The sequence below is a fragment of the Callorhinchus milii genome, unplaced genomic scaffold, assembly GCF_018977255.1.
Source record: "Callorhinchus milii isolate IMCB2004 unplaced genomic scaffold, IMCB_Cmil_1.0 Scaffold5, whole genome shotgun sequence".
Classification (NCBI taxonomy): domain Eukaryota; kingdom Metazoa; phylum Chordata; class Chondrichthyes; order Chimaeriformes; family Callorhinchidae; genus Callorhinchus; species Callorhinchus milii.
In genome coordinates this window covers 28,140,383-28,155,839 of record NW_024704746.1, presented here as the reverse complement: position 1 = coordinate 28,155,839, position 15,457 = coordinate 28,140,383, and the positions used below count along the sequence as shown (strand labels likewise).

At 37.1% G+C, this 15,457-nt stretch overlaps 1 protein-coding gene and 1 non-coding gene across 3 annotated transcripts in view; both read left to right on the top strand.

Moving 5' to 3' along the window:
* The first annotated feature begins 7,051 nt into the window (after positions 1-7,051).
* arhgef39 (Rho guanine nucleotide exchange factor (GEF) 39) overlaps positions 7,052-15,457 on the top strand; it is a 40,454-nt gene continuing 32,048 nt past the window's right edge. For both annotated transcript variants that reach the window (XM_007904116.2, XM_007904112.2), the window contains exons 1-2: positions 7,052-7,107; positions 8,095-8,164. In XM_007904116.2, the coding sequence (XP_007902307.2) occupies positions 8,122-8,164 (43 nt within the window). In that variant the 5' untranslated portion in view covers positions 7,052-7,107; positions 8,095-8,121. The remainder of the gene's footprint in view (positions 7,108-8,094; positions 8,165-15,457) is intronic.
* Positions 7,555-7,628, top strand: trnaa-ggc. Its single transcript has one exon. It is a non-coding gene; the product is annotated as a tRNA-Ala (tRNA).

Genomic DNA, 15,457 nt, shown 5'->3' with positions numbered 1-15,457 from the left:
ACAGCAAACCCTTTCTTCAATAACAAACATAGCAGGAAAAAAACTAAAAAATATTAGTGTGAAATGGCGCAAACTTGTGCACTTCTTAATGATGTAAAAAAAAGACAGCTTCATGGTCGCAAAGGCATAGAAAAGATCAGCTTTGCGTTCTAGTGTATAATTGCACAATTAGTATTTCTTTATATATGCAAAATTCAACCACTGAGTAAAAAATGTTGATACAACAACATTTAAATAATCACCTTGGATCAAATATTTCAAATTTCAAATAATATGAGAAAGCATTGAATAGTGCAAATTAAAATATTGCTAACTATGTTGGGTATTTAATGCTTTATGTATAATATTTCTCTATTAATACATTTTTTATTTCTGCACAAAATCAAAATAACGAAAGAGTGTTGCTCTCAAACTAATGTTTATTTTCTTCTTAAAAAACACATTTTAGGTTTCTCTCTTTATGTTTAATTACAATAATTTTCACTTTTTTCATTACCAGTTGCATTAATAACTTAATATAATTATAATTACAGGATATCAATCAGTAGCCATCTGCAGTGTCTTTGCACCTTATCCTTTCATGTTAACTGAAATAATTATGGTCAGAGGTTAAAAAGTGGTTTAAATGAACAGCTGGTTATTTATTACTTTCACTTCTACAAATGTAGTTTTGGGAACAAGTTCTTATTGAAGTATTTGCATAGGCTTTACAGGAAATAAACTGATCCCTGCAGGGAAGACAGATTTTCTCACATCCTAAGTACAGCTGTCAGACAACGATTTTCAAATGCAGACAATATGTTAAACTAAAAGTGTAATTTTAATGCCTCACATTCACTAACAATAATCATTGTCAAGATTACACTTTACAGGTTTCTTAAGGTGCCTTAGAGTGCAGGGTTATTATCACCAATAAAGCACAATGATTTTCTTTTTTTTATAATAATTTAAGTCTGGATAAATATAAAGCATTGACCTGAATTCTCAAAATTAACACTGTCTTTGAAAGCAATACTGTTGAATGTCATAGGACGTTGGTCCTTCAATATGGGGTGTCGTGGAATGGCTGACATACTTTCACTGGACAAAACCAAAAATGCTAAATTCTCAATAGAGGGAGGTACCAATACAGAGAACCAATACTTCCTACATAAATAACAATAATATTCCTTGCATTTGATATAGTGCCTCATGTCGTCGAGACGTCTCAAAACGCTTCACAGAATATACCGTAAAGCGAATTGACTATATTTTGTGGGCAAAACTCGGCAGCCAATTGTGCATAGCAGTGTCCCACAAACACTCGTGAATTGAGTGACCAAATTTTTTTTTTGAAGAGATTATTACCACCAGAAAGCGATCCTCCAATTGACTAACAACCAGGTTCCTATTTACTGCCAGGTAAACAGGTGTGCGGAGTGAGGAAACTTGCCTGAGGTTTCACCCTGCCCGGGAATCGAACCTGAGTTCTCTCACTTACGAGGCGAGCAGAACAAAACTCAGTTCACTTATTTCAGATGATTGTTATGTGAACTCATGGATTGGAAAATCAGAACTATGCTCCACATGACAAGCATCGTCTGAACATGTGATTTTAAATTGGCATTATGAAGCATTCATCACCTTTTATTATATAAGGTAAACTTAATGTAATCTTGCTTGATAGCAATTTTCATGTAAACATTTTCTGCATTAATAAATCTTGGCAGTTAGGACCCCAAATTTCACTTACCTTACGTATGACCATTTTCCTTCAAAATTTAGGATTACGCAGAGAATGTGAAACATTTTTAAAGTCAGTCTTTATTTGGAAGTTGCTTTTTTTTAAAAAAAAGCTGCTTTTTGTCTGGTTTCCAAATTAAGACTAAATTTAAGTCAAAACATCAGTAGCCAGCAAACTTTCTGACAGAATTAAAGAGCTTTATGTGACAGGTTTGAATGCAAGTTGTTCTGACCTGTCGAATGACAGTCTAATCACTTAGTATTGAAAGGATACAAGGTGATGAGGGATCTAAAAGGCCAGAAAAACACAAATTCAATAAGCGGGTCAGGGTTGTTAAGAAACAAAAGATAGAAAATCGTTTTAATGAGTTCTGTTTATTAATGAGTAACATAATTCTTTGTAATTTCTCCCTCAGATGTTAAGGCATTTGTTGATCTTTATGTTCCAACATGCATGATATAAGTCTCAATATCAGCATACAGAAAGCTTTTGTGTTGCTGTGTAAGTACCTTAGGGAGAATGGTCAAAGCTACTGGACAAACTACTTTGTACATTATCTCACTAATGCTTTGCTAGTATTGCTTCCTTACATTTACAGTCAATTGGTTTAATGCTATATTGGCTCATGAATTATTATTTCCAATTTGATGATATTTTCAACTTTTGGTCAAATTACCTAAATATTTTGTCTATTCCACGTTAATAGCAAGTTATTGTTTTTAATGTATTATTCTCTTCTCAAGATCTATCTCTTTGACTGCACTTTCAGTTCAATTCCCTTTCACCCTCTTCAGCTCCCACCCCATGTCTCGAGTTCCCAGCCACCAGTTTCAAGCACTTTGAAACATCCTCCCAATATGAAAGGTGCTATAAAAATGTAAATTGTAATTTAATGTATTGTTAAATTTTTCTATCTTGTAATATTTGCTATCGATTTTTTTTAATATAAAAAAGCTCTCCACTCCCTTCTGAATGTCTTGCTTTGTCACATACATTAGTGCAATACATTTATTTGAACCTTTTTATTGATATTATCTTCACCAGCAGAATTATTATTATGAACAGTAGGATGCCAGTATTTGACCCTTGGGGACTCTGCTGGTAACAGTTATCTAATTAGAGCTACTATTGATGACTGCTCTCTGCTTCCTATTACTTAACCAATTGATTGTCCAATTGACTCTTTTCTTTCAGATCTCATGAGCTTTTCCTTTAGAAAAATATCCTTCGAAAGCATTTTGAAAGTCAAAAAGTATACCTACCACATTATCATCAACCACCAGACTGATATATATCTATATATACTGTATAAGTTATTATCATACTGCAGAATTGGTAGGCTAAAGCTTTTGGACTTTGATTTCCTCATGTTACAAATTCTCAATCTTAACAACTATTGAAGAGAGAATTAAATCGGAGGCTAAGACTCCTTAGCAAAAAAAAAGCAACAGCTGTTTTTAATATATTTTTGCTTTGAGCATTTTCTTAATTTTTGTAAATGTATTTCATTTTATATATGTATGTATTTATTTCTTGATGTTTATATTTATCAGATAATACTGAAAATGTTCAATTTCCCCAGATCTTATATGTCTAGATCTCAAATATAAGATCTGGGGAAATTGATTAAATCTAAGTTAAATCAGTGATATATTTTGTGTTACATTAAGATTCCATGCATTTGAACTTATTTTTACATAAATAAATCATTACGGGTATAACATAATTGAAAGAAAATATCTTCATATGGAAAAAATATTCTTTTAAAATAGAATTTAAATAAATATCAAAATACATTTTTATTTGTGCAAACAAAGTCATATCTGACAAACTTGCTCCCAATGCTTTTTTTTCTATTTATCAAACATATTTATTTATTTATATTTGTTTATTTATTGGGTGATTTTCACTTTAAATTAATTAAACAGTCTTCCGTTGTAGAATAAAATCATAGAATCTTACAGCACAGAAGGAGACCATTTGGCCCATTGCGCCTGTGCTGGATCTTCGAAAGAACTTCCAAAGAGTCTCACATTCCCGTTCTTACCCCTTAGCCCTGCAATTTTTTTTCCCCATTTTAAGTACCTATCCAATTCCCTTTTGAAAGTTACTATCGAATCTGCTTCCACCAGCCTTTCAGGCAGTGCATTCCAGACCATAACAACTCTCTTAATGATTAGTAAAAATCATTCTGCTCTAAAATGACAATTGATACTCTCTTGTCTGCGTGTTATTGTCTAACACTGAACCACATAAGAAAGCACAAGAGTAGAAGACAACGAGAGGTATGGTTGAAGAAAATCTTTCTGCCCGTTCATCTGATTCTTCAATAATAAACACCCTACAATATATTCAAAGCACGGCTGGCCTCCATAGTTCCACCACCCGTAAGCCCCAACTGATACAAAACTTTGCCACTCACTCCTACCTTTGCAATTAGTATGATCCTCATCCTAATACTTCCCAGGCTCCACGAGGCTGTCTTCAAGGTTCTTGCCCTCACCCACAAATTCTTTCATGCTTCAGCACCTCCCTATTAGTGTCTACGCCTTCAGCAACTATATGTCTGGAACTCCATCCCTCTTCCCCCTTTTCCTCACGCCCTCTCTATCTGTGTCTTTAATTCTCTTTGATTGCCCCAATGGTTACATCCCGCCTCCAACCTCCCCTTCCTTCCTTGTAAGGCATTAATTTCTATCTTTGTGAAATACTCTGAGACACTAAGTTACACAAAAAGGCACTGTATCAATGCAAGTTGTTGTTATTAATTGCAGCATCAAATGGTTTATTAGACAAGTGTTTAATAAACCACTCTACCTCTCTTTGAACTTTTACCTCACATTTTGGTTTGGTGATTTTCTGAGGGTGACTGATTATAATTACTTCATTGTGATATTTTTGTGAGTTAAGAGTTCCTGAACATCAGGATTATAAGATAAAACAAAGTCAAAAATTGTTCTATTCTTGAAGCTTGCACAAATTACATGCAAATATAAACCTTTAGCCCTTGTATGTGCTTTAAAAGATTTAAAAAAAAACAGTTTGAAAATCATAAAACAGTTGATCCAACTGTTTGGAATTAATTAGAAAAACACATTAAATAGTGTCAGTCTCACCATCATACCCCTGTTGAGAACCGATCATTTGCAAAGATTTATAATTATTTGTAACAATCTTTTGTTTAGTTTTGTTGACTTTGGCTGAATATTAGTGGGTTTGACACCAGCAGAGCTAATGGATTGGAAGGGTTACTAAGCCTGAAGCTGTGAGGGAGATTCATTAATATACAGAGTAGATGCTCAAGCAATACTGGGTTAATGACTGTATCTCTATTAATGCTAATTCAGCTCCCACCAACAGTCAGTCACCCATTCAACCCACTAAATCCTGATGGTCTCATCAGTATTCCTCAGTTAAACAAAACCTATATCAATCCACCAAACATGCAAATAACAAAAGAATGTTCTTGCTAATTATAATTGTTAGTAACCGTTGTGTTTTAGAATTATAATTGTTAATCACCATCGCTATTTATTCACCAAATGGGTGGCATTTGTTTCAAAAGCCCTATGATTGGACAATCCAACTGAGGTATGTCGTTCACAAATCATTATTATTTAATGATGGCCTAATATTGGGAACTATTTCCTATTCTTAGACTTATTTAACCTTTACTGTATGTTTTAGGATGTATTGAGCCTTGTCATTTTGTCATTATAAATATTAAAGGAATATAACTAATTGTAAGTACTTTGAATGGAGAGAATGCACTCGCCAATGTGTTATGTTTCATCCTCACTTGAATTTCAATAGAAACCGGAACTTGAAGGAAGTCCTTTTTACTTGGAAAGTAAAACAACTGCACATCAAAGATGAGGTGAATTTTAGCGACCGTTTGTAGTACTCAGAATTATTATGAATACAATTGTCTGATCTGCCTCTTCAGTTTGTTCACTTTTGTGCACTGTCCAGTCATTTCAATGAGTATGCATAGGAACAAACTGGGATAGAAGAGTATGTTTCAAATAATTTTCAATCATTCTTTTGGCATTTCCTATTGGTTTGGATGAAGTATGTGCTTATAACATATGGAGCGTGGAATAGCGTATTGGTTAGAGCACTCGCCTCGCAAGCGAGAGGACCTGGGTTCGATGAGCGGGCAGTGCGAAACATTAGGCAAGTTTCCTTACTCCACACAACTCTGTTTACCTAGCAGTAAGTAGGAAGCCGGTTGTTAGTCAATTGGAGAATCGCTTTTTGGGGGGAAATAATCCCTTAAAAAATTTTTAAAAATAATAATTTGGTCACTCAATCCACGACTGTTTGTGGAACACTGCTGAGGGCAATTGACTGCCGCGTTTCACCCACAAAATACACAGTCAATTCGCTTTACAGTATATTCTGTGAAGCGCTCGAAGACGTGATAAAGCACTCAATCAAATGCAAGGATTATTATTATTATCCTTATCGTCTTAAAATTAGAGCTGGATCACGACAAGGGCTCTGATCACCTCAATTGTGTAACCGAAAACCTGTCATTTTAGAAGTTTAAAGAAAAAGTTTGGGATTTTTTTCTGGTTACTTTTTTGCAGATTCTGATAAGAGTCTTGTCTCATTTTCTTCACGACGCTGTTGGATAAAAATGATGCCTTTTGATACGATTTTCAAAATTGTACCATGGCTTTGGAACACACCGAGCCTCTTCCCTTTTTTAATGCTCGTTCTCCGGGAACAATATTACTTGCGGAGGTTAGGTTGAAAATTGCGGCAGCTTCTAACACCAACGACGGTTTAAACAGACATCAGTTTAAGATTGTTCATTTGAAGACATCAGTTTATTTTGCCGAACAAGAGCACTTAATATACAAATAAATATTTGCCGTCCTCAGTTTCCATGGCAGCAACGCAAAATAACTAATGTTCTTGCCCTTATCGAAGACATCAAGGTTGTTCCCTTGCTGGGAGTAAGATTTATGATCCCAAAGAGTGAGACAGTCTGCAAATCCACTTAACCATGTACAGCACATATGAGTTTACGCAGAGAAAGATACAACCGAAGGAGTTCTTTATTTTGCAGATATAAAAGGGAGGGGTGGAAATGAGTACGGTTCAGCAGGTCTGGTTGAATTAACCTAGAGTTTCATCTCCTTCCATTTCCACTGCTATTATTGGCCCAGAGATACAGTCAAATGCAAAAAGTAAGGTGTGGACAAGAAGGCGGCTGCAGTTGGCCAGCCCAGAGGGAGTGTCAGCTGCAGTTTGCACTCTGGGTACTTTTGAAAGAACCAATTGCCATTTTGCCTGTAACAGGAAGAGTGAAATTTAAGAAAAAGGCGGGGGGAGAGGATCAGTGTTCCTGTATCTGCTGCCATTCTGCATTGTGTGTGAGTTACTGTGTCTACAGTGTCGCAGTGTGTGAGTTACTGTGTCTACGGTGTCGCAGTGTGTGAGTTACTGTGTCTACGGTGTCGCAGTGTGTGAGTTACTGTGTCTACGGTGTTGCAGTGTGTGAGTTGCTGTGTCTACGGTGTTGCAGTGTGTGAGTTACTGTGTCTACGGTGTTGCAGTGTGTGAGTTACTGTGTCTACGGTGTTGCAGTGTGTGAGTTGCTGTGTCTACAGTGTCACAGTGTGTGAGTTACTGTGTCTACAGTGTTACTGTGTCTGAGTTTACTGTGTGTTCACACGTTAGATGTCTGAGATACTGTCTGTCTGTAATGTTACATCAGCTTTGGGATAAGGCTCGATAGCAAATGCAAGGAAGTGAAACAATCCTGTGATGAAACTTGGTGATTTCCTCATTGTACTTTTTAAAAAAAAACAACTGCAATGTGCGTCCTGTAGCTCAGGGGTTAGAGCGCTCACCTGGCAAGCGAGAGACCTGGGTTCGATTCCCGGCAGGGCAAAACCTTGGGCAAGTTTCCTCACTCCACACGCCTGATAATATTCCCTCCAAAGCAAAAAAACAAGAATAAATTGGTCATTTTTCAATCCACGACTGTTAGTGGGACGCAGCTGTGCGCAATTGGCTGCCGTGTTTCGCCCACAAATATACGGTCAATTCACTTTACAGCATATTCTGTGAAGCAGTTTGAGACGTCTAGAAGACGTGATAAGGCGCTATATCAAATGCAAGGATTATTATTATTTATTATTATATGAGCTGAAAGTCCAGACATGAAAGTTAAACCCACAAATTGTTTTCTCCAACAACAATAACTTGCATTTATACAGTACCCTTCATCCTGGACGGTGTCTTGGAGCGCTTAAAGAGAAACACTCTTCTGACCCAGCGATAAGAATGCTATCACATATAAGTTTGCGTCTTTGCCCCCAAAGTGTCTAAAAATTTTGCTTTTCCTTTTTTTCCAGAGGTTTTGACAGAAAATACAGGCAACCATGGACACCTCACGTAACCGAACTCCAACGAGAAGACATTTGCGTAAGTTGTGATTTAATGATAACCAAATGCGTAAATGAATCACTTGAGCTGAGTTCTCAGCAATGCCATCAGATTCACCCCCAGCCCTGGATTCACTGGCTCCCCCATCCCCCAGAGGATTGAATTTAAGATCCTCATCCTCACTTTGAAAGCGCTCCACAGTCTTGCTCCTCCCCACCTCTGCAACCCACTGAAATTTCCCAATCCATCCTCTCCCTCTGCCCAGCGGGGCACTGGCCTGCTCCGTGTCCCCCACACTATCCGCTCCACCATCAACCCACCTTCTGGACCTCCGCACCTTCCTCTTCAACCATGCCTTCAGTCATCTTCCCATCTCCCCCGCTCCACCCCCCTCGCGCCCTCCACCCCACTTGATTCCAGCCCCTAGCTCAGGTGGAAACCTTTCACTGCCTTGGGATATCCACCTGATGTGAACGATCTTATGTAAATGTAATTTGTTGTTGTTGAGGTTTTTGTAGAATTATCAAAGTTCAAACTTAATGTTGTGGGGCTCCAAACTTCATAATGTGAATGTGGCTTTTTACATGTGAAGATTTAAAAAAGCATATGAAACAGCCAGGTAGCAGGGTTAAAACATTGTGATGTCTGTGGCCTGTGAATACTTGTGTAAGAACAGCATATGGAAATGTTATCACTCCACAGCAAGTGTAAATGCTGTGAAATTGAACCGAGAAAACACCGGATTTTAGGGAGTTTCACCTTGTTCTCTGAAGTGTATGTCATGGAATTTATGAGTGAATGTTTGAGTTCACACACCCTTAGGATTTCCTCACCTCCTGAGTGTAATCTTAATTGTGCTATAAAAGATAGCACCAATCACGGACTTGATGTTTCTTAAAGGAAGGTGGAATGATTAGTAATATTTCTGTATCTTCCAACTTAGTTACTAGAGCAGGTTACTTGCTTGTTTTCCAGAGGTCATTTTTCAAGGCATTTGACTTGCGTTATGTTTCTGCAGTAAAACTCACATAATTTGTATTAGTTGGGACCATAACATTTAATATGATTTACTATTTAAAGCCAAACTGCATAAGTCGTAGAATTAAACTTCCGTATTTCTACGACTTCATTTAAAGAAACAACTCACAATCATCAACTGAAACTTAGTTATGAAATGACCATGTTCTACTGCATCTATGCACATTGAATCAAGCTGTGTAATGCCATGACAGTTTTTCATGGGCAACAGGAGAAAATTGGGCTGTGATTCATACAGGCCTTTGCCCACTTCCTAGCAGTTGGTTGCAGTGACATTTGTCGAAGTCTGGGGGCAAGAAATCACAGTAAATTAGCACAACGTGTGCAGAACATGTACATCATTATTTTATTACCCCTGGTCTCAATTAAAAATTCTGAAAAGGCTTTAATGAGTACAGTGTTGCTTCGTTAGGTGTACAGATTCATACATGTAGACATTACTTCAATTATCACTGAGATGTAAGGCTCTCTGAAGCCAGAATTGTTTCTCCATTGATCAGAGACCTCTTGTTTACTGTGTTTTGGCAAGTTGCTGATGTACTGCTCTTTGGGGACAGAGTAGGGGTTAATTACTGTTAAACTCTTGCCAACCAACACTGCAGCCTTGCTGTTACATTAAAGATGACACCACTAAGGAAGGAGTGTGGTGGATGGAACTCCTATGAAACCAGAATTATGGTGACGGAGCCTTGGAGTGGAACTGATGCACTATATTATGGAGGCTATAATATAATTAAGATTGCTGAATGTTGACTGCTTCAGACTACAGTATAATGTGCACTATGAATAAGCAAGTGATTAGCAGTGGCTTGGCTTGAAAACGACCCGACTTCAAGGTTGTAAGATCCTTGATCTACCAGCAGTCAAGAGTATAACATATAACAGTGGTACTCTCTCTTGTGTTTAAGAATTGAAAAAGTTTAACACAGTTTTAGATTGTCTTTGCAGGAGTAATGGCGAGGAAAGAGAGGAAGCATACCTCTTACAATACAACTAGAATGTGTTTGAACTTCTTTGTTCCACCATCTCTCTAGTATTATTTGGCCCAGAACAAGTTTAATAGACTTGACGTGTTGTGCATAATCTTTGATAGAGGCTTGCTGAATTTGATTGTTTAAAATACTGTTAACCGTCAAATCACTTTCTCTGGTTGTCTCCAGCTTTTCCTCATTCCAGTCAATTCACTTTACAGTATATTCTGTGAAGCGCTTTGAGACGTCTCAGAGATGTGATAAAGTGCTATATTAAAGGCACAGATTTTTATTATAGTGTTATATACAGTGTCCCTGTGTACCCAGAGTCAGCTTACGCGCCTCCGTGTATATTGTGTTACTTGTTTATCTCATATTCTTGGAATAGGCGAGCAGTGAGATGAATTTTAGGATAAATGCACATCATCACCATGTTGAAAAGATCAATACTTTTTTAAAAATGAAATTCAGGTAAAAAAAAATAGTTATTAGTGAAAAGTGGGTTGTTATAAATCGGTAATCTTTTGTGGGTGGGAAAAATCCAAACGTGTGAGACTGTGAAACAGTAGAATGGAAATTAAAATCAAAATGGAAAAGAAGAAAATCAAATAATTTAGACGGCATATTTTTTAAAAAGAGGGTAATAAATTGTAGAGGTGGAGAAGTAGAGTCAAAGGAATGAGATCAATAAAAGATATGTATGTGAGGGCAAACGTAGAATGTAATATAAAGAAGGTGGGGGAGAAATAACAATTGAGATGAAGTGAAAATCTTTTAAGGTTAATGTGCTGGGAGAATTCATGTGTCCAGAGTTTGTGACCTCTGCACTTCAGCTACTAATACTGCGTGCCTTGTGCAGCCCCTGGCAGCTTAATAAACTGATAAAAATGAATCAGACTGTCTACCAATTAGAAATTCATGTGAGTAATTGCAGCAGCAATCTGCGCAGTATTTTTAAACATGATTAAAGATTCATTGTTATCTGAGTTTCTGCCATTCCTGATTCTAAATCCTCCAAACAACTGATGGACAGCTGTCATCCTTTCGTTTCAAACCCCAAAGCTTCAAGTCCCAATATTTGAAGATTTAACAATCTTTAAATATTTAATAGATTTTTAAAAGGCCTTCAATATAGTGCCTCAAAAGAGGCTCATGCTGATTCAAGGGAGGGATAGCAGAACGGTTTGAAAGATGGCGAGTAAACAGAAACCAAAGGATAGGAGTGAAGGGCAGATTCTCAACATTGGAAGAGCAATTCTCATTCCCACAACGGTAAAACAATATAACAGAGCTGCTAACATTGAAAGAGAGATGCAACGTCTTTTCAGTATGAAGTGATGCTTTGTTTTATTCATTTTTTAATTGGCAAACCAGCTGGCAAAACCTCTTTCTCAAAGGTGATCTATGCCTATATACTATTACTGTTTACAGGTGGCTTAGAAGCTGTATGGATTTTCATGCATGAAAATGTGAATGTTCAACCCAGCAGGGATGTGGAGATTCTATTGTGTAAGACCTAGGATGGTAGCAATTATATTCAGTCATATTAGTGGAACGGTCAAAGTGCCACTGTGTGACATACCGAGATGTATTGCAGCTTCAATCCAAAATTTGTCACCACCAGCTGCTATATTATCTCGATACTCCTGTGGAACATGCTTGGGAAACATATTTAGTCTAGTCATTTTCATGAGCATATTGGGTGGCAGTGGATTCCAGAGCAAAATTCTTGTCATGAATTGCATAACAGATGTCCTTCACGCTTTTATAAAGATGGGACTTGTTCCTTTATTAGGACCAATGGTTCAAGTTGAATCAATTATAAAGGATTTATTTCATTTCACTCTTTTTGAGCGTTCTGGGTTTTGGACCTATCTTTAGGAGAACATTTTGTCATCCAAGATCCTCGCCCCTTCACTCCTCATTACAAGAGTCCAGAGACTTTTCTAAAACCTGACACTTCTCTGCTCTTTGCTCTAGGAACTCGGTTGTTCTTCGATTGGTGGGTTGCTTTTCCGGGGGTAATAATCCCTTAAAAAATTGTGGTCACACAATCCACGACTGTTTGTGGGACACTGCTGTGTGCAATTGGCTGCCGCATTTTGCCCACAAAATATAGTCAATTCACTTTACTGTATATTATATGAAGCGCTTTGAGACGTCTCAAAGACGTGACGAGGTGCTATATCAAATGCAAGGATTATTATTATTATTATAAGAGTCCCAGGTTTCCCTTGAGAACTGAGTCTTTTTGCTGCTGGACTCCCATCAGGATAACATGTATAATCCTGTAATGGTAAATATAGAGGACTGGATGAATCGGTGATCAGAGTTTGAATCCCTTATCTATTACAACATAGATGTGATATTACAAGGGAAAAAGATAAATATTTAAAAAATGGTTGGGTGAGATATATACAGGGCCAAAAGGGGATTTCACAACCTCAAAAAGAAAAATGTTAGCTGCTATCATTTACAATCCTTAAATGTTGCCTCATTATCCAAGCAAAGCTTTATACCATAGATCAAGTGGAATGGCATGTAATTTAGTTTTAATAGTTTATAAACTCGGGACATGAGGAGTAATATTGACAGTTACAAAATTGGTCAATAATATTTAGTTTAGTTTGTATTTATATTAGTAAACAGTAGGGATTTTGTCTAGCACTTTAAAAATTGAAATGATACAGGTGAAGAATATGACTTATACCGGTATTTATACCAGTTCCAGGACTCCCATTGAAAACGATAGGAAATTGAGTGGCAAACAAATGTTAGCCAGGTCTGTTTTTTTTAATTGTTATTGTCTTTGTACTTGCAATATGTAGTCATTTGGCAAGCATGGGCTATAAACAAAATAGGTTACTGAAAGTAAGAATAATAATCCTTGCCTTTGATATAGTACCTTGCTACGTTGTTGAGACGTCTCAAAGCTCTTCACAGAATTTACTGTGAAGTGGATTGTCTGTGTATTTTGTGGGCGAAATGCAACAGCCAATTGCACTCGGCAGTCTCCCACACACAGTCGGGGATTTTTTTTGTTGTCAAAATTGACAACAGTGAGTAAATGAGAATATTTAGATATATTGGTGACCGTGCTATGGCTAAAACTGAAGCCCATTGAGTTTAACATCTGCATTTATTCCACTATACTTTTTTCGACAGCTTCATATTGCAAAATGACATAAGGTATCAACTGTACCAGAAACTGTTACGATATTATCTTCATTTATTAGATCTGTGGTTACTGAGGTAAATTTCTTGCAACCTTTAAGGCTGTGAAGTGTGATTTGTCACTGTCCTAGATGTTTGCAGTGACCAGTAACAGTTTTGCAAAAATCTATATTAGTGATATATTTAATTACATAGCAGATTGAAATTGACAGTCTTGGTGACCTAAATGTGGACTTCTGGTCATAGATGTTTTCGTCAGCTATTGTTATTTCAAAAGCACTTATTGCTAAAAAAAAACTCAATGGGACTAGGGTTTATTTTAAAGATCTGTTCTTTTAAATACGTGTGGAATTATGTCAAAGTAGATGTCGGATACAAATCTATAATCATTTGGATTTCAGGAAAGTATCCCTACTTTTCTTTTGGAAAACGTAGGCTAGAACGTTATTGTATAAGCCTCTTTGTGGAATTAACAAGCATTTTTTTCATGCAAACGATGAACAGTTGGTTTAGTGAAAAAAGGTTCTTTGACTGCAGTTGATCAATGAATTGTCCGCAGCCAGTTTACTTTATAAATAACTTTGTGGCTGTTTGTGGCATTGCCGTGGCAAAATGGTTGTCTTGTTTGCTCAGGAAAACCCATTCACTGTACTTTACAGCAAATCCTATGAAGCGTTTTGAGACATTATAACAGCATAAAATGCTGTATGAAAGGCAAGGATTATATTTCTTATGTTAAATTTGGTTTACTCTTTCAGTATATGTGTATATATATATATATTTAGTTTGGGTGAATTAGTTTCCTTGAAGCAGACTGTGGCATGAATCCTGTTTCTTCTCCTTAATAGTCCTCTCTGTGTACTCTATTATTTAGTTCAGCTTTTAGTTATTCTCTTTATACACAATATGGATAGATGATGCATTAGGGATGGACTTTGCCCGAATTTTCCACCTGAATTTGAAGAAGTTTACAATAATTGTGTGTTTTTTCTCTATTTCTCTTAATTCTGTACCATCGTCAAAAATCTTACTTGTGACAATGGATGTGTATGTAACGTATCCATTTTTCTAAATTGTTTTTATTAATTGGATGCTTTGTAATTGGTATGTCTTTGTGCCTTGCCTCTAGTATGTAAGTTGAGGAGCGATGGACAAAATTAGTTTGCAACCCGTGTTACTACTGATGATTGTTTTGCAGTGGAACACAATTGCATGTCCTTTCCAGCAGTAAAGCAATTGGGAGTGGAGAGCCTAATCTATATTTCACATTCTTAATTGCATGGGCCAAGGCTGAGGAGACGCTGTGCTTCAATGTCAGGTCTAATTTTTTAAATGTTATTAAAGAGACTGTCGATTCACCAGAGGTTATATTTATACTGCTTGGGCTTGGAAGGGCAGACCAATCACTGGGGGCAGGGAATCCTCCCACTCAGCTCCTGTTAACCCTGCAAGACAAAGCCCTAACTATTGGGTAGGGTGGTCCTAGCTGGACTAGCAGCAGGAAAGCTGGCCAGACACGACTATTAATGGCAAGCTGTGTAGTTTTAGCCTGACCATTTATACTGCAGTTGTGGGAATCAATGTGTTTCTTTCTCAAGGTAGTCTCAGCAGCCAGACTGCAATAGGTTCGCTTTCAGATCACACTTCATGACACTGAATTGCAATGTGTTTATAAAGGGAAGTTTTGACTTCCACAGATTTTTCTTTTTTGTTGTAGTTTTTTTTTGATTTTAACACTTGAATGCAAAACAACTAGCGCAAACTGACAGGATACTGCAGCAAACATTGGTCCACACTAAGAAACACAGGCACATGCATAAATGAACATGCATACTCGAAGGAAAGGATGGATGCTAGTGCTGAGAACAAATCAAAGCTTGAAAGACTTAGCATCAGTGGATAGAGTCATCGAAGACCGCAAATAAAAATTAGGAAAACCCAGCAGTAGTCACAAAGATAAAGGGAATATCTGACCCGTAGTCTCTAGTCCCAGTCCATTCAGCGTGGAATAACTTGAGAGGAAATCAAATCCTTGTGAAAATATATGACACTCCCCAGTATGCTAATCTTCCACTGAATGTAGATCCTGATAGATCATGATTATGAAGGCATACGCCTGATGTCACATACCGACAGTACAGTGCGGAGC